Raw genomic sequence first — 18640 nt, forward strand, 5'->3', positions numbered from 1 at the left:
TCATTGACGTAAGAATGATCTGAACACCTTGGGCTGAATTTTTCCCTGTTTCCTGAGTGACATGGATAACGGAGTCAATTGCAGAAATATGGCAAGATTGGAAAAATGTGGTCCCGATGTCGAGAAAAAATAAATTTAATTTTACTCCTAAGGTTTGAAAGATGTGATGATGTTCTGGCTAGTCAGCAGCAAGATGCCAATTTTCTTGGATTTGCATCTCATTAGGACTTTATATCACCTCACTTTTATGCAGTAGGCTATTCTCTTCAATGCTTCCTCTTCAAAGTCTTCATCTGCAGTCTCCAACATCTCGGATATGCTCCATGTGCATTGATTTTCTGTGTCCCTTATCCAAAGAGGACGGTGCATTTTAGTGCTGTCTCATTTCGGCTTGGATGGTCACAGCATCTCTGCCTTTTTGCGCTTTGCTGCCTCATTCCAACATGCAGGCTTACAGCACTTCTGTCTTGTCTTGTCATTTAGTGCAGACATAAAGGCAGACATTTTGTTATTGTCATGATTGGTCAGTCAAACAGGTTATCGTATTGTTGGTGTATGGCATTGTGACATTGTCACATCTATAGCATGTGCCAGCAGGTTATATTCAACTAGGAGAAAGTGAGAACTGCAGATGCTGGAGATCAGAGTCAAAAAGTGCAGCGCAGGAAAAGCTTGGCTGGTCAGGCAGCATCCGAGGAGCAGGAGAATCGACGTTTTGAGCATAAACTCTTCATCATTCCTTGGATGCTGTCTGAATGGCTGTGCTTTTCTAGCGCTGCCCTTTTTGACCCAGCAGGTTATATGGCATACATACTGCATATGCTTCAGCCAAATAGCCATGTCTGAAAGTCTCAGAGGAGTAGTCTTTGGTGAAGTCAAGGGGGACTGTAATCAGTCAGGGAGTGTCACCAGTCAGAGAAGGGTAGTGTGCTGTCTCAGTCTAGGGACTTGGACATAGTCATTTGGCTGTTTGAGTGTGCCATATCACTGCATTCTAGGTGAGGGTCATGGTAATCGCAGGCCCAGTGCAATCAATTCAAGGATTAGCGGTAAGCCAGTTGGGATCTGCCCAAATATCAGGTCATTTATTAGTCAACATTGTCATTCTAAATCTGTCAGGAGGTGGGCCAATGTCAGTCCTGGGGGTCTGCTCACTAAAAGTTAAGAGGGGTTATCAGGGCTACTACTGTCGTAAAGAAGTTAGGAAAATAACTTGTTGAGTTTGGAGGCAGCATGCTGTGATGTTGAGGGGACAATAATGTGAAGGGAGGCAATTCAACAAAAATGGGGTGGAGCCGAATAGTACCTTGAAGGCAAAAATTGAAAATGCTGGAATCACTCAGTAGGTCTAACAGTATCTGTTTCGAATCGAATGACTGAAATCAGCTAGCAAATGGTGGTAGTTATCTGATGAAAGGGGTGGGGTTGGGGGAGAAGGGCTGGTGTTGGGAGGGAAAGGAATGCGTGGAGTAGATGGCGATGGTACCCAGAGAGAGTTGAGAGGAGAAAAGGAGAGGCAGACAAAGGGACTGTTGATGATAAGCTGGGAGTGAAATAAATGTTGAATGGGTCATAAAAGGAGTGTGAATAGTTGAAATGTATTGGCTATGCTGGGAGTCACTTATATAGTCAACAGTGTGGTGCTGGAAAAGCACAGCAGGTTAGGCAGCACCCGAGGATCAGGACCTCCTTGGATGCTGGCTAACCTGCTGTGCTTCTCCCTCACCACACTCTCGACTCTGATCTCCACTATCTGGAGTCCTCACTTTCTCCTAGCCACTTATATAGGACAGAACTTGGGTGTTTGGGGTTGGGTAATGAATGTGGAGGAAGGTGTTCACACCCTGAAATTGTTAAATTCAGTGTTCAATCCTAAAGGTTGTAAAGTACAAGGTTTACATTTGTTTATTTATTATTTCACAGTTGGTATTTTATGTGTGATTATTACAATATGACACAGCTTAATGCTTCAGTCTGAATTGTAAAGGCCTGAACAGCCCAATTAAACACAGTAAGGTTTTACATTATTGACGCCATCTTAATGCCCATATGTGTGGAGTTTGCACATTCTCCCCATGTCTGCGTGGGTTTCCTATGGGTGCTCCAGATTCCTCCCACAGTCCAAAGATGTGCAGGTTAGGTAAATTGGCCGTGTTAAATTGCCCTTAGTGTTAGATGGATTAGTCAGCAGTAAATGTAGGGGGGTGGGTTGCTTTTTGGAGGGTCGGTGTGGACTTGTTGGGCCGAAGGGCCTGTTTCCACACTGTAGGGAATCTAATCTAATCATATAATTTATTTACAAGAAACCCACTTGAAAAATATAGATAGTCCTAAGTTGAAATGAGGTTGGATTGGACAAATGTATTTTTCCTCCTTTTCTAGCAGATCTAATAGAGTTGGTATTCTTTTACATAAATGTATTCCTTTTGTCAAAGCTGAAACTACCTATGATTCTTTTTGCAGATTTATTATTATTACTGGGCATTGATGTAAGCTTGGCTAATGTTTATGCTCCCAATTGGGACGATGAGGCCTTTTCCGGACGGTTCCTTTCAACATTACCGGATTTATCTTCACACCAGTTAATCTTGGGAGGCAATTTTAACTTTGATTGAATCCTCACTTAGACCGTTCTTCCTCTGTTCCAAATGCCCAGTTCCAAATCTGCTAATATAATTAAGATACTATGGTGGAGTTTAATGTTGTTGACCCGTAGCGGTTCTTTAATTCCTCCAAAAAGGAACTTTTTTTTTTGCATGTCCGTCACAGTTTTACACGTATTGATTTTTTCTTGGTGGATGATGGACTGCTCGCATCCATGTCTGGTTGCAAATATGACTCAATTTTTTATTAGACTATGCATCTGTCTCTATGAATGTCTCTGAAACTTTCAGAAGTTTCTTAATACATGCCCACCTTGGCGTCTCAATACACGCTTAGAGGAAGATTTTGTTAATTTTGTCTTTCAGTGGATAGACTTTTTAAAAAATTTAACAAAATTCCAGACATTACAACTTCCTTGCTGTGGGAAACCATGTAGGCGTTCATCAGGGGTGAAATAATTTCTTATGCAGCACATAAGAATGGACTTAGGAACGAGAAATTGGCAATGGCTGTCTCAGTTAGACTCTCTTTCCGCAATTTCTAAGTCTTCAGAAGTATATCAAGAACGCATATGCCTACAGGCAGAGTATGATGTTGTAATGTCACAATACACCACCAAGCTTTTACTTCGCTCCAGATCTAAATTTTATGAACAAGGAAAGAGAACTATTAAATTGATGACACATCAATATCCTCATCTCAATTAATCCCACCAATTAAGGCTAATTCAGGTGTCATATCATACTCATTAGAAATCGACAAAACTTTTAACGAATTTTACATTTCACTGTATTCATCTGCGTGTTCTTCTGGTACAGCAGATTTTGATACCTTTTTTGATAAGATTAAAGTTCCTACTATTGATCAAAATGTGGCAAAAGGAATTGGAGCAACCAATCACAGCAATAGAACTTGAGGCTGCGGCTAGATCACTGCAAAGTGGTAAAAGTCCTGGACTCTGGTTTTCTGGCTGAATTTTATAAAACATTTTGGAAAAGGCTGCTTTTAAAGAAAGGCAAATATCCCTTACTGTATGGTTCATATTGTCCTATTAGTCTGCTAAATATTGACTTTAAATTATTGTCAAAGCTATTGGTCCGACGTTTGGAAACCATCCTTCTATCTCTCATATCCTTGGGTCAAACTGGATTTGTTTGCAACAGGCAATCCTTTTTTAAAATCTTTGGCAGGTATTTAATGTTGTTTACATATCTTCCCCATCCACTCTCCCTGAGGCTTTGATATCTTTAGATGCTGAAAAACTCTTTGATAGAGTGAAATGGAATTATCTTTTTTTCATTTTGGAGAAATTTGGCTTTGGGGCAAAACTTATTTCTTGGATCAAACTACTCTAGCATCACCACAGGCCTCTGTTAGGACCAATAACATGAATTCTGATTGTTTCTACATTTATCGTTCCTCTAGACATGGTTGTCCTTTGAGTCCACTGCTGTTAGCCATTGTAATTGAACCCCTTTCTATTGCTCTATGGACTCATCCTGATTTCTGTGGCAGAACTAGAAATGGTGTGGAGTTGAAGATTGCCCTCTATGCAGATGACTTTTTGCTATTTGTCTCAAACTTATCTCTGTCCATTCCCATTGCACTTTCAGTTTTAGAATTTTTCAGTAAGAGTTCTGGGTATAAATTGAATTTTAGCAAAAGTGAGATATTTGCTATCAATAAGCCTGCCAGGGAATACCCACTAGATAATTTACCATTTAAGATTGCCAACTCTGGTTTTGTTTATCTTGGTGTACACATGGCAGATGCACTGGGCAATTTGCACAGGAAAAATTTTGTACCTTACTGGTACAAATTAAACAAGACTCCGAAGGATAGTCTCTCCTTAAATAAAGGTCAAAGGGTCAGTTAGACTCGAAACGTCAGCTCTTTTCTCTCCTTACAGATGGTACCAGACCTGCTGAGATTTTCCAGCATTTTCTCTTTTAGTCTCTCCTTAATTTGTCTGTTGCTACTAGAATTAATTCCATTAAAATGAATATTTTTCTACTATTTTCTTATTTATTTCAATGCATACCAATTTTTCTCCCTCTTTCCTTTTTCCATAAAGTAGATAGTCTAATTCTTGAATTTATTTGGAATACAAAAACTCCTAGGTTACGAAATCAATTGTTAGAGAGGCCTACGATACTAGGTGGAATGGTGCTGCCAAATGTTTTCTTTTATTATTGGGCAGCAAACATTCGAAATTTTGAACAGTTGGCTCCAATATGAGAACTTTGATGCTCTCTGAATTTGGTTGACTATTGAAGCAAATTCCACCCACCCGGTAACATTGAAGGCTTTATTGCATTCACTTCTCCTTTCTTCAACCTCTGTTTGCACAAACAATGTGATTGTTTTATCCTATCTTAAAATTCCGTTTCCATTTAGACACTTTGGCTTTCAGTCATTTTCTACTCAGGCGCCGTTGGTGGCAAATCATATTTTTCCCCCATCTTTAGTGGACAGTGCCTTTTCTGGTTGGGCTAAGTTAGGAATAAATAGTGTGAAAGATTTATATGTTGATGGCGTTTTACATCTTTTCAACAATTGGTTAATAAGTTTTCACTTCCTAAAAGCCACTTAGAGTCATAGAGATGTACAGCATGGAAACAGACCCTTCGGTCCAACCTGTCCATGCCAACCAGATATCCCAACCCAGTCTGATCCCACCTACCAGCACCCAGCCCATATCCCTCCAAACCCTTCCTATTCATATACCCATCCAAATGCCTCTTAAATGCTGTAATTGTACCAGTCTCCACCACTTCCTCTGGCAGCTCATTCCATACACGTACCACCCCCTGTGTGAAAACGTTGCCCCGTAGGTCTCTTTTATATCTTTCCCCTCTCACCCTAAACCTATGCCCTCTAGTTCTGGACTCCCTGACCCCAGGGAAAAGACTTTGCCTATTTACCCTATCCATGCCCCTCATAATTTTGTAAACCTCTATAAGGTCACCCCTCAGCCTCCGACACTCCGGGGAAAACAGCCCTAGCCTGTTCAGCCTCTCTCTATTGTTCAAATCCTCCAACCCTGGCAACATCCTTGTAAATCTTTTCTGAACCCTTTCAAGTTTCACAACATCTTTCTGATAGGAAGGAGACCAGAATTGCATGCAATATTCCAACAGTGGCCTAACCAATGTCCTGTATATGATACATGGCTCAGGGATGGGCAGGATTGGCATCTTAATGTTCCAGGAGACAAATGCTATAGGAAGGATAGAAGGGGAGGCAAGAGAGGAGGTGGGGGGGCGGGGTGGGTAGCATTTTTGATAAGGGATAGCATTACAGCTGTGCTGAGGGAGGATATTCCCGGAAATACATCCAGGGAAGTTATTTGGGTGGACCAGAAATAAGAAAGGGATGATAACCTTATTGGGATTGTATTATAGACTCCCTAATAGAGGGAAATTGAGAAACACTTTTTTAGTTACCCCTAAGTTCGCAGTTTTGTTCGTAGTTCATTTCAGGTTTTCCCCACCCTTCCGAATGATTCTAATTTTAACATCTTTCTATAACCGCTTTCTTCATTAAAGGGGGCTATTTCAGCTATTTATTCAAACATTCATAAAGTATGCTCAGACTCTGTTGATTCTATTAAAGCTATCTGGGAGGGAGATCTGGAAAAGGTAATTCTGGGTGATGTGTGGGATGAGATTTTGCAAAGGATGCATAGATCTTCTATCTGTGCAAAAAAGGTTTTATTCAATGCAAGATTCTACACCACGCCCACTTCACCAAAGCTCAACTTGCAAAAAATATTTGAGGAAGTGTCACTGTCCTGTGATCGGTGTCAACAAACCTCAGCAAATTATTTGCACGTTTTCTGGCATTGCCCTTCTTTAGGTAGATATTGGACTGATATCATTGACACCTTATCTAAGGTATTTGGCGAAAATCTTACTCCTAATGCTTTGTTTGGGGTGTCATCCTCTTTGCTTATTCTTTCTTCCTCTAAAAAAGACATGTGAGCATTCACTATCCTATTGGCCAAAGGATTGGTACTGTTAAAATGGAAATCCCTAATTCTGACTATTCATACACACTGGGTTAGAGATGTGCTATACTTAAATGAGAATAGATTGATCTTATCTGGCTCCTCTAACAAATTTACAAAAATTGGGAATCCTCTTCTTTCATATGTTGACTTTTTAACTGTTCCAGACTGAGTTATCTTCTGTTGTAGCAATTTTTTTCTTTTGCTAATGCATTTATCTTACTGCTGGTTTAATTTATTATGAGTTTTGTACTTTGTATATGTATATATTTATTAGGGTGGTTTGTGTTTTTTTGTACTTTGGGTGAGATATATGCTGTGGCGAAGGTGATTGGGGATTTGCTTACAGTTGTTTATTGCTTGTGATTGTACCTTGTTCTGCTGTCATTTTTTGGAGAAAAATCAATAAAAATGAAAAAAAAAAGGAGAAGCAGACAGAGGGACTGTTGATGATAAGCTGGGAGTGAGATAAATGTTGATTGGGGAATAAAGGGACTGTGAATAGTTGAAATGTGTAGGCTATGCTTGGAGCCACTTATATAGAACAGGACTTGAGTGCTCGGGTTGAGTAACAAATGTGGAGGAAGGTGTTCATGCCTGAAATTGTTAAATTAAGTGTTCAGTCCTGAGGGTTGTAAAGTACCAAGATGAAATGAGATATTGTTCCTCCACTTCCATTGAGCTGAGACAGAAGTATTACCATGGGAACCTTATGTGTTGAAGTGGCAGCCACCTGGAAGCTTGGGGTCATTTTTATGGACAGAGTGGAGTTGTTCTGCAGATTGGTCACCCACTATGTGTTTTATCTCCTTGGTGTCGAGGAGACCATTTTGTGAGCAGCAAATTCAGTAGACTAAGTTGAATGAAGTACAGGTAAATTGCTGCTTCACATGGCGTTGGATATCGAGGAGGCAGGAGGGAAACAGGTAGGTATTACACTTTCTGCAACTGCATGTGAAGGTGCCATGGGAGTGTGAGGAAATGTTTGGAGTGAAGGAGGAGTTGACAGGGGAGGAGGGGAATATCTGTCTGGTGGTGGTATCTGCTGGAGGTAGCAGAAATACTGGCTGATGATCCTTTGGATGTGGAGGCTGATTGGGGTGGAAAGTGAGGGCAAGGAGGACTGTTGTTGTGTGAGGAAAGGGATGCAGGCAGAACTTCAGGGAAGTGGTCAGACATGATTGAGGACCTGTCAGCTAAGGTAGTGGGGAATCATTGGTTGAGGACAAAGATGGACATGTCTGAGGCTCCCTGTAGAAGGTGTCATTATCAGAACAGATGTGACAGAGATAGAAAAGTTTGGAGAATGGATTGGAATCTTAGAAGAAGCAGGATGTGAGGATGTATAATCAAGGTAGTTGTGGGAGTCAGTAATAGATATTGGTGACCAGTCTATTCCCAGAAATGGAAATAAGAGATGTAAAGGAGGGAAGGGAGGAGTCAGATAGACCAGGTGAAGATGAGAGCAGCTTGATGCTTATTGGTGAGGTTATTGTCCAGGTGGCGATTACAAAGTCAGGGTTAGATCTAGGAACCCAAACTGTAGTCAGTTCAGAGGGAAATAGGTTAAAACGAGTGAGGGGAGCAGAGAAATTAAGGTGACTGATGTCAGGTTCACAGTTCTTGATGAACAAGTCAAATGTAAGTAAGACACCAGAGTCAGTGTGTTGGAGGCAGGTGAAAGGATCTGTGGGATCTTTAGATGACTCTAATCCAAAAACATGGGCACAGAAGCAAAGGTAACGGAAGTAGAAATCGACATCATTTCATGCCTAAAATTCATTGAGATGGGGGCGTTTAGGGATGAAACTAAGTTATCTACTGAGTACAGACTGTTTAGTAGACGGTCAGAAAGTATGGTAAATACTTGACGAGGTGAGGTTAGAAGAAGGAATGGAGTCAGATGGAAGGAGGTACCTCAGTTGTTGCAACCTATGTTCCTTAATACCTGAAAGAAGGAAAAAGTATTTTGTTAAAATGTCAAAAAAGCTGAAGAGTGAAATAGAGCTGAGGTGCAGGGCAGCTTGGAGATAGCGTGAGGCAATGCTGATGGAGCGCGAGTTTGAACATGTGCATGTACAAGCTCATTGTACATCATGGTGATACCTGTGATCCTAATTGGATTCAAAACAAGAAGGATGAAACTTCAGTTTGGGATAAGTCTGAGCTTGAGGCAGTCACTAAGGAATGAGATGTGTCTGTGAAAGAGAATTTTCGAAAATAACATTTTAAAAAAATTCAGAAGGAAGGCAAAAATAATGATAGTGAACTAGAGGATTGATTCAAATGAAAATCCTGTGAAGGAGGACATTGGTTATTGTGGGAGGGGTTTATCATTTAACAGTCACCACTACCCTGGCTTTATTAGGGGCCAGTGCAGCATTATGGTTGGATGGCTAAGCTATAGGGCGAGGGCTCAGAGTAATGTTGGGAGATGAAAATGTAAATGGACAAATTGTGTGAGAATATGTGGAAATTTAGAACCAGCGGGATTGACATGGAGTACAAGGAAGAAAAGAATGTGAAGGTTTTGTGGCAGCTTCTAGATTATCAGGCAAAGCACAAACTGTTAAGCCAAATCTCAAAAGTGGAAATTGCTGGGACCAATCTGAAGTAGGTGAAAAAGTGGTTATTTTCTGTCTAAGTATGTGGCTGTACTTGTGGGTGGTGTGAGGCTCTTCACAGGGCAATTTCATTAATGAAGCATGTACACAGTAAAGGTAAAGTCATCATAGTCCTACCAGCCCAGAACTACCCTCTGCAGCCTGGCTCATGACTCCATAATGCAATCCCCTGACTGAGGCTGAGCATAGATAAAATGCTGCTCATTCTTCCACCAGGGCCATCATGGAGCAGACAATAGAAGTTTCAAGATAACGTTTCAACACTTTGATCAGTCTGGCTTTGTGGTATAGCCCAAGCAGAGTTTACTGTTTTGCTGTGCCGTGTGCAACGGCAGCAGGCAAAGAGGGACTGTGATGAATGCAGAAGAACTGAAAGAGCAACAACAGCCTTTTAAGGAAGAAGATCAGGACATTGAGCATTTTTGCAATGGTTGAATAAGTGGGTTGTTTGATTAAATAGTGTGTGATAAGATTAGAAACACCAACTTCAGGACTGAGGAAAATGTTTATATGGAAAAGGGAGCAGATTAGGACAGTTCAATCAATTAAATAAATTATTGGAAGTCAGTATGAAGAAAGCAAATAGATCCAATAATAAACAGCTTGAATGGGGCTAGTATGGTACATTGTAACATTTAGTCATCTTCTCAGTGAAGAACTAAGGTGTTTCTAGTCTGCTTTATTTTTATAAAATTTCCAGCAATCACTGTTGAAGTCAAAGCACTGCTTACAATTTGAATTTCTAGAAGCTCAAATGCAATAGGCTATGTGCTAAATTCAGTCTATTACTTCAAACTTTGGTGAAGGAGAAGGACTGACAATGTTTACAGTGAATGATGATCACTGTGAATAGTGATTACTGTTAGTTATAGAACTATACACATTAAGTGCATTTAATTGTATGCTATGGTGCGTTTTTTTTAAACTAGTAGAGGGAGCTCAGTCAGATGAGGCAATTCATAAACTTTCAATTGAGCATGCTGGTTACCTGCTTGAGAAAAACAGTGGCAGATGAAATTTAATACTGATAAGTACCGCACATAGCAAGGATAAATAGAAAATTATTGTTGAATTGATTAAGGATGAATTTGAAAAAGACCTAGTGCTAACATGTCATAATAAAGCCAAACAACAACCATAAACAAAACAAAGCCAAACAACCAAAAAAAGTCAATCGAATGTAAGATCACATGTTTAAAACAGCAGAATATAAACAAGAAGAACAGTCAATATCACTTCTATAGTGTTCTGGCAGAATACATCTTGAATGTTGTGTGAAATTCTGGAATGGCTTTGGAGGAAGTAGAGGGAAGAACCATGAAACTAAGACGTAAGGATTTTTCAGTCCTTTTAAAGGTTGTCTTCTAGAGGTATGTGCAATATAAAAATGGAAACAATATGGAAAAAACATCCAGAAAATTATTGAAGTTATAAAAGTAGGACAAGGTTCAAATTTGTAACATGGCAAATTTAGGATTGATGCCAGCAAAGGGGAGGCATGTAAAAGTTAACTAGGTATTGTAATGAGGTGATGAACTAGCAGGTCTCTTTCATTGTTTTAATTATTTTTAAGTCTTCAGAAAACCACAAATATCCATTGCCAAAATGTAACTTCCAACCTTTAATTACAGAGCTTTAGTACAGTGCTTGTCCATATCTTTGAGTTGTTTGCAACTCCTTATTCCAATGCAGCAATCAGTTATGTTGCCTGTCCTGTAATATAAAATCACAACTTGTAAGGTTAAGTAGATCTTGAGGGCAGTTAAGATAATATGTTCTAATTGTTACATTTAGTTCAGCACACGAATAAAATTTAAAATGTTTGCAATATTTGAATGTGTTAGATATTATTTTTTAATTTTCCATGCTGTATTAGTGACCTTGACTGTGTCATTAGCCTGCTGATGAGACATAATTACTGTGTGTTAACTTGTTTTACTTTCTTTCTTAGCTGGAAAACTGCCTAAACTCAATGATCAGATCAGATTAAGATTTAAAGACCATACGATGATTTTGGTGGAACTTGATCAAGAAAGGACGGTTAGTACAAACAATAATGAAGAATCTGACTGTTTAAGTGATATTCTCTCTAAATTGACTTTGATGACTGAAAATACTCTAAGTCTTACAATACGTGTCTGCGTGGGTTTCCTCCGGGTGCTCCGGTTTCCTCCCACAGTCCAAAGATGTGCAGGTCAGGTGAATTGGCCATGCAAAATTGCCCGTAGTGTTAGGTGGGTTGCGCTTCGGCAGGTCGGTGTGGACTTGTTGGGCCGAAGGGCCTGTTTCCACACTGTAATGTAATCTAATGTAATCTAATCTAATAAGTTCTGGTACCAAGGAGTGGAAATGCCATTGAGACTTTAAATGCCACTCAGAAGGCAGTGAAGTCAGTTTGGCTAGTATTTTGTCTTTGCGATGAAATGTATGAAATGTAACATACTCTATTCCAGTAGCAGAGTGAATAATATCTTTTGGTAGATATTGATTATGGGATTTGTTATGCCTTGTTCAAAATACATCAACTATTTTATGTCATACTCAGTATCTGTCTACTCTTGCCAGAGATTGAACGGAAGTTATTGTTGTATAAATATTTTCAAATAATATCTTTAATTTAAAAATATTTTCTGTGGTGTTTTACATTAATTTTTGGCAAATTTAATTTTAATTTTCCAGAATCTCTCAAAACATTCAAGATGTGTTCTGCCAGAACACTATAGAAGTGATATTGACTTTTCTTTTTGTTTATAATCTGCTGTTTTAAATATGTGACCTTACATTCTATTGACTTTTGTGGTTGTTGTTTGGCTTTATTTATGACATGTTAGCACGAGGTCTTTTTCAAATTCATCCTATAAAAAAATGTACATTTGCAGCTTGGTTGCTATATTGTTGCACTGACGTTCTATATTATGAAGTGATTGAACATCTGTGAATCAAATTGTGAGATGTGGTCTTTGGGAAAAGTTTTAGATGTTATCGTTAGAATCTTCCTAGCCCCTGAATGACTTTGGCACTGGCAGATCAGTTGGGAAAATATGGTAAGTTCATGCAGAAATGCGGTTCATGGTGTCAAAAAATCCCATTCTATAATCAAGTTTTGTATAGTGAGATGAGAATCTCCTTGGTAAGCAGTGAGAAGCCTATTTGCACATGCTTATGTGCCACTCGTACCTCACGTAATTGATGTGCAGTTTCCAATTCTCTACATTGAGATTAACATCGGATGCGTATCAGCTTCACTACATCATTGTGGCAGAGCTCTGACTCATTTACAATTCTACACTTCACTGCTACACTTTGGGAGCCCATTGTGATGCTTCTGTTTGGACTTTGTACACAGGGAAAGGCACCCAACTAATTGAATCAGGGTACATATTGGGCTCCTCACTTTCTTAGTTCCCACTCACTGTGGGTACTTGGATGCTGTTAACATTTCTGCCTTGCCTTGCCTTGAGTTTTGAGCTTTGTCCCCTATACCACTGTTTAAAAGCTCACAGTTCAGATTTGCCTTTTAGCACAGGCACAAAACCAGGCAGCTTCTGAATTATCAGCCGTGTTCAGTCAAGGGGATGGACATGTTGCTGTATGCTACTGTGATATGTCAGTGTCACACATGCAGCATGTATAAGCAGCTTATGTGACAAACATACTGCTTGCACTTCAATCAAATGACATATCTCAAAGTCTAAACGGAGTAATCCTCAGTCAGGCCAAGAGAGACAGCATTCAGTTCAGGGTTCAGCATCGTAAGTTAAGGGTATTGTCTTGCATTGGTCCAGGGACTTCTGAGATGGTCTGTCAATTGCTTAGGGCAATCTTTGGACTCCTCCATCGTCAGACCACAACAAAACAACGGTTGGAGGAAGAACGCCTCATCTTCCGCCTAGGAACCCTCCAACCACAAGGGATGAACTCTGATTTCACCAGTTTCCTCATTTCCCCTCCCCCCACCCTGTCTCAGTCAAATCCATCGAATTCAGCACCGCCTTCCTAACCTGCAATCTTCTTCCCGACCTCTCCGCCCCCACCCCAGTCTGACCTATCACCCTCACCTTGACCTCTTTCCACCTATCACATTTCCGACGCCCCTCCCCCAAGTCCCTCCTCCCTACCTTTTATCTTAGCCTGCTGGACAAACTTTCCTGATTCCTGAAGAAGGGCTTATGCCCGAAACGTCGATTCTCCTGTTCCCTGGATGCTGCCTGACCTGCTGCGCTTTTCCAGCAACACATTTTCAGCAGCAATCAGGGATCTGACAGGGAAGATGACCAAGAAAGGAATTTGAAGATTTGGGGCATCACCTTGACTAAACCTCTGACTCATTTTGTGAGCACAACTGTGGTTTCCTTCTATCGTCCAAATAGCAAGTATGTAATGCAAATGAAAATGACTGCCACAAGGGGTGGAAAGAATAAGTGATTCATTCTCCGAGGGAGGATTTGGTCCACTATTGTATGACCTGAGACCCGTCAAAGGGCGATAGCATCAAACAGACTCCCACACAGGTGAAGAATACCTATGCCGTAAGTGCACTTTATGCATTTAACTAACATTTAACATGTTTACTAAATATAAGGTAGAAGACAGAGGGTGGTCTTGGAGAGTTGTTTTTCAGGCTGGAGGCCTGTGACCAGTACCAGTGGAGTTCCACAAGGATCGATGCTGGTTCCTCTACTTTTTGTCATTTACATAAGTGATTTGGATGTGAGCATAAGAGGTATAGTTAGCAGATGACACCAAAATTAGAGGTGTAGTGGACAGCGAAGAGGGCTACCTCAGATTATAACAGGATCTTGACCAGATGGGCCAATAGGCTGAGAAGTGGCAGATGGAGTTTAATTCAGATAAATGCGAGGTGCTGCATTTTGGGAAAGCAAATCTTAGCAAGACTTATACATTTAATAGTAAGGTCCTAGGGAGTGTTGCTGAACAAAGAGACCTTGGACTCCTTGAAAATGGAGTCGCAGGTAGATAGGATAGTGAAGGCAGTGTTGGTATGCTTTCCTTTATTGGTCAGAGTATTGAGTACAGGAATTGGGAGGTCACGTTGCGGCTGTACAGGACATTGGTTAGGCCACTGTTGGAATATTGCGTGCAGTTCTGGTCGTCTTCCTATCGGAAAGATGTTGTGAAACTTGAAAGGGATCAGAAAAGATTTACAAGGATGTTGCCAGGCTTGGAGAATTTGAGCTATAGGGAGATGCTGAACAGGTTGGGGCTGTTTTCTCTGGAGCGTTGGAGGCTGAGGGGTGACCTTATAGAGGTTTATAAAATCATGAGGGGCATGGATAAGATAAATAGACAAAGTCTTTTCCTTGGGGTGTGGGAGTCCAGAACTAGAGGGCATAGGTTTAGAGTGTGAGGGGAAAGATATGAAAGAGACCTACGGGGCAACTTTTTCACACAGGGTGGGACGTGTATGGAATGAGCTGCCAGAGGTAGTGGTGGAGGTTGGTACAATTGCAACATTTAAGAGGCATTTGGATGGGTATATGAATAGGAAGGGTTTGGAAGGATATGGGCTGGGTGCTGGCAGGTGGGACTAGATTGGGTTGGGATATCTGGTCGGCATGGACGGGTTGGACTGAAGGGTCTGTTTCCGTGCTGTACGTCTCTATGACTCTATGAAAGATATTATTAAGTTGGTGAGGGTTCAGAAGAGATTTACCAGGATGTTGCTGGTTATGGAAGATTTGAGTTAGGCTGGGACATTTTTCACTAGAGCATAGGAGGTTGATTAGTGACTTGATAGAAGTTTATAAAATAATGAAAAGTATTGTTAGAGTTAATGGTAGTTGTCTTTTCCCTAGGATGGGGAATTTCAGGACTAGGGAGCACATTTTTAAGGTGAGAGGTTTAAAAAAGGCATGTGAGGCAAATTATTTTTACAGTGAGGGTGGATCGAGTCTGGAATGAACTTCCTGAGGAAGTGATGGATGTGTGTACTGTTATGAACGTGTAGGTGTACACTGTACTTTTGAGAGAGAAGAAGCTGGCAAGGACTGACTAAAAGCACAAAGTGTGCTGAACAATTAAAAAATTTAGAAACATTTGGTTGAAACAAATAGATGGTTATGCATTACCATGGTATAAAAACAAATTCAAATTCAGCCAATCAGTTTAAATTATGTCCCAGAGACCAAAATCCAATTGAATTTTACTGTTTGGGATGACATCAAACCAATGAAATGATCCAATGTTTTGGGGTATAAAATGGGACATTTTGAACAGTCAGGGGGAAAGCTGCAAAGAGCACCAACAAGTACAGACTGTTTGCTGAATAGCTGTCTAAAAGGTACCAGTCCATAAGAAAAGTTGTGCAATAGAAGACTGAAGAAAAGACTACCCAGGAAAATACAGAGGAAAATCTATGGAGAAAAATCTACAAAGGGAAATCGACAAAGCTGGCTGGTTTTGAAACATGATTATTTTTTCTGTAAATCTTAATTGGGTTTTTTTTTAATTTGACCAGTATTGTAGAGTGGGAAGTAAAGGATAAGTTTAAGAGAAAGGAGTTGTAAATTGCTGTTGTTTTAATGTTCTCTGTTGGACTTAAAGAATAAAATTGTTAATTTTTACTTTAAATAGTGACATCTGGGATTGTTCTTTGCTTCTTGAAATTTAACAGATTGTGGTGTGAGGTGAGCTTCTCTGTGTGTCGGGTCTAAATTAGCAGTGGGGTTTACCCCATGTCGTAATAGTTTGGGGACTCGACACCGGGATTCGAACAGTTTGGGGCTCTCATCCGTGATTTGAACAGGTTTAGGCCAATCCATTCTGAGATTTGGACAAAATCAGTACAATTACAACATTTAAAAGTCATTTGGATAGGATAGGAAAGATTTGGACTGAAAAGGGCCAGGAACAGGCAGATGGGACTAGTTTAATTTGGGATTATGTTCGGCATGGACTGGTTGGACTGAAGGGCTTGTTTCATGTTGTATGACTCTATGACTCTATAACTTTATGTATCAGTCCTGGTAATAATGGTAAGACACAAACAATGTTTTGCACCCTGGAAAAATTCACCTTAGTTGCCAAAGTAACAAGCACCTTCCAAGGTTCCAAAAACTGCTCACTTCACACGTTGGACCATAAAACATTCCACACCATTATCAAATATGCAACACTACATTTCATGATGAATAGGGACATGTTAGAGGGCATCCTCATTGCTGCCATGTGTATGATCTTCAACCATATAGGCACCAGAAGATCTGATCAATAAAAATCTAAATCAGGACAATGAAGTGCAGTGTCAACATGGAGGCATTAGACTAGACTGGTGTCGTTGTCAGGGGCATTGATGTGCCAGTATTTTGGAGGACACTGTTGAAATGTTATTTATGTTTGCTGTAGCTGCAGGTAATTTTACTGAGAAGCTGCTTTGTCTCTGATATTGCCCACTTATGCTCGTTAGAATGGTTTCCAAAGGAAAAGGGTAAGAAGTTGTGGTCAACCTTGTGTCCGTTGCACTAATGGCTGCTGCAAGAATGGATGAGGAATGCATGCATCTTAAATCACATCTTAAAAATGCTGGAGCTTATCTCTACTGTGCAACCATATGTGCCTTCTTGATGTGGTGAATATCCAGGAGAGCCATAGTCTCATATATTTGACTTATGGGGAAGGTGTACTCTGTCCATAGGTGGAAATCACAATGTTACTTGATGCTTTACAGCATATCAGCAATGCAGCAGCATCTCCTTCCACTGTGTCATGCGAGGGATATAAGAAAAAGGTTTCACGTAGGTCTGAGCATTGTATTGGTATAGGTCAGACTGAGGACAATGCTTGATGCTGGGAATCTCTGCTGTGGGCAGTTAGTGGACATACAGAGGCTGTGGATGGGTGATGAGGATCCTTGACAGTCACAGCATTGTGATGATACTGACATTATTCAGTCAGAACAGCACCCTTGACACCCAGCAGTGTAGTAACATGGGACAAAGCAATGCAGGAACGATGACTTGGTGCATGTTGTTCAATGAAACTGAATAGTATAGTGACACCTTTCACTGATTGTGAATGTTTTGATGCTGGTGGGGCTAGTAATCATTGTACAATCCCAACTGCAAGTGCATCTTAACACTTTGATCTTTTTATGCAGTTCATGCTGCTTAAAAGTTACGGACACAATCAGATGTATACCATCTCATCATCTGATGCTATCATGGGTACCATGGAAAGGATAGCCATCATTCAGACAGGGTCAAAACATCATGTAGAACTAAGGATGGATAGACTCTGTAGTTGCAGCTAAAATGACATTTTCTCAAAAATAATTAAAAGCGCATATGTTGTTACAACATTAATTATTTACATTGAAGTGTCATCTGTCGCACATGTGTGCCCATTTCCATTCCAATATATTTAGGTGCTGACCCAGGGTCAGCAGTTGGCATGGAGGGACTCTCCCTGAGGTGGAACCTGTTGCCTTTTGGAGTATTGGTTGGGTGATTCCTGGGGTATTTCTGGCTAAGGGGCCCAACAGTACTGAGTGTGTCCTGCTCAGTTATAGGTTCACCCTAAGGTTCATAGAATCATACAATACAGAAGAAGCCTTTTGTTCCATCAAATCTACCACCAAAAATGTATTATTAACTACACTTAATCACACTAGGCCCGTAGCCTTTTAAGTTATGACACTTCAAGTGCTCATCTGAATAGTTTTTAAATGCTGAGATTTTTGCTGCATCAACATTCTCCCAGCCAGTGCATTCTAGATCACTTCCACCCTCTGTGCAAAAAGGTTTTTCCTTAAAATGATCTCTAAACCTCCTGTTTTTTACTTTAAAATGTCCATTGTTATTGACCCCTTCAACTAAGGGGAACAGCCGTTTTCTATTCACCCTGTTGTGACCCCCTCAATCATATGCACTTCTTTAAGGACCCCCCTCAACATTCTTGGCTCCAGAGAAAACAACTGAAGCTTATTCAGCCTTTTTTTTTAATAGCTAAAATGTTCCATCCTTGGCAACAACCTGGTGAATCTCCATTGCACGCCATTCAATGCAATTACATCCTTTCTTTAGTTGTTGACCAGAACTGCACATAGCGCTCCAGTTCTGGCCCAATCAAAATTCTGTACAATTCCAACATAACCAGCCTGCTTTTATAATCTGTGCCACAACTGATAAAGGCAAGGTGACTCATATGCCTTTTAACTAGTCTTATTAATCTGTCCTGTCCCCTTCATGGATCCAAGTGCCCCAAGATCCCTAAGTTCCTCCAAGCTTCTTGTCTCTCTCCTTTCATTGAATACTCCCTTGTTTTGTTCCCTCTTCTAAAGTGTATGAATTTAAATTTATCAGGGTTAAACTCCATTTGCCACTGATTTACCCATCTGATCAATCTGTTGATAGCTTCCTGTAGCCTAACAGCCTCTTCCTCATGG

General features: G+C 40.4%; 1 protein-coding gene across 3 annotated transcripts in view; it reads left to right on the forward strand.

Moving 5' to 3' along the window:
* riox2 (ribosomal oxygenase 2) overlaps nt 1–18640 on the forward strand; it is a 59984-nt gene that overhangs the window by 24804 nt on the left and 16540 nt on the right. For all 3 annotated transcript variants that reach the window (XM_043700804.2, XM_043700805.2, XM_043700806.2), the window contains exon 8: nt 11189–11277. In XM_043700804.2, coding sequence (XP_043556739.1) covers nt 11189–11277 — 89 coding nt within the window. The remainder of the gene's footprint in view (nt 1–11188; nt 11278–18640) is intronic.

This window comes from Chiloscyllium plagiosum, unplaced genomic scaffold, assembly GCF_037043375.1.
Source record: "Chiloscyllium plagiosum isolate Xiang-an unplaced genomic scaffold, Cpla_swu_hap1 HiC_scaffold_12, whole genome shotgun sequence".
In the NCBI taxonomy this organism is placed as follows: Eukaryota; Metazoa; Chordata; class Chondrichthyes; order Orectolobiformes; family Hemiscylliidae; genus Chiloscyllium; species Chiloscyllium plagiosum.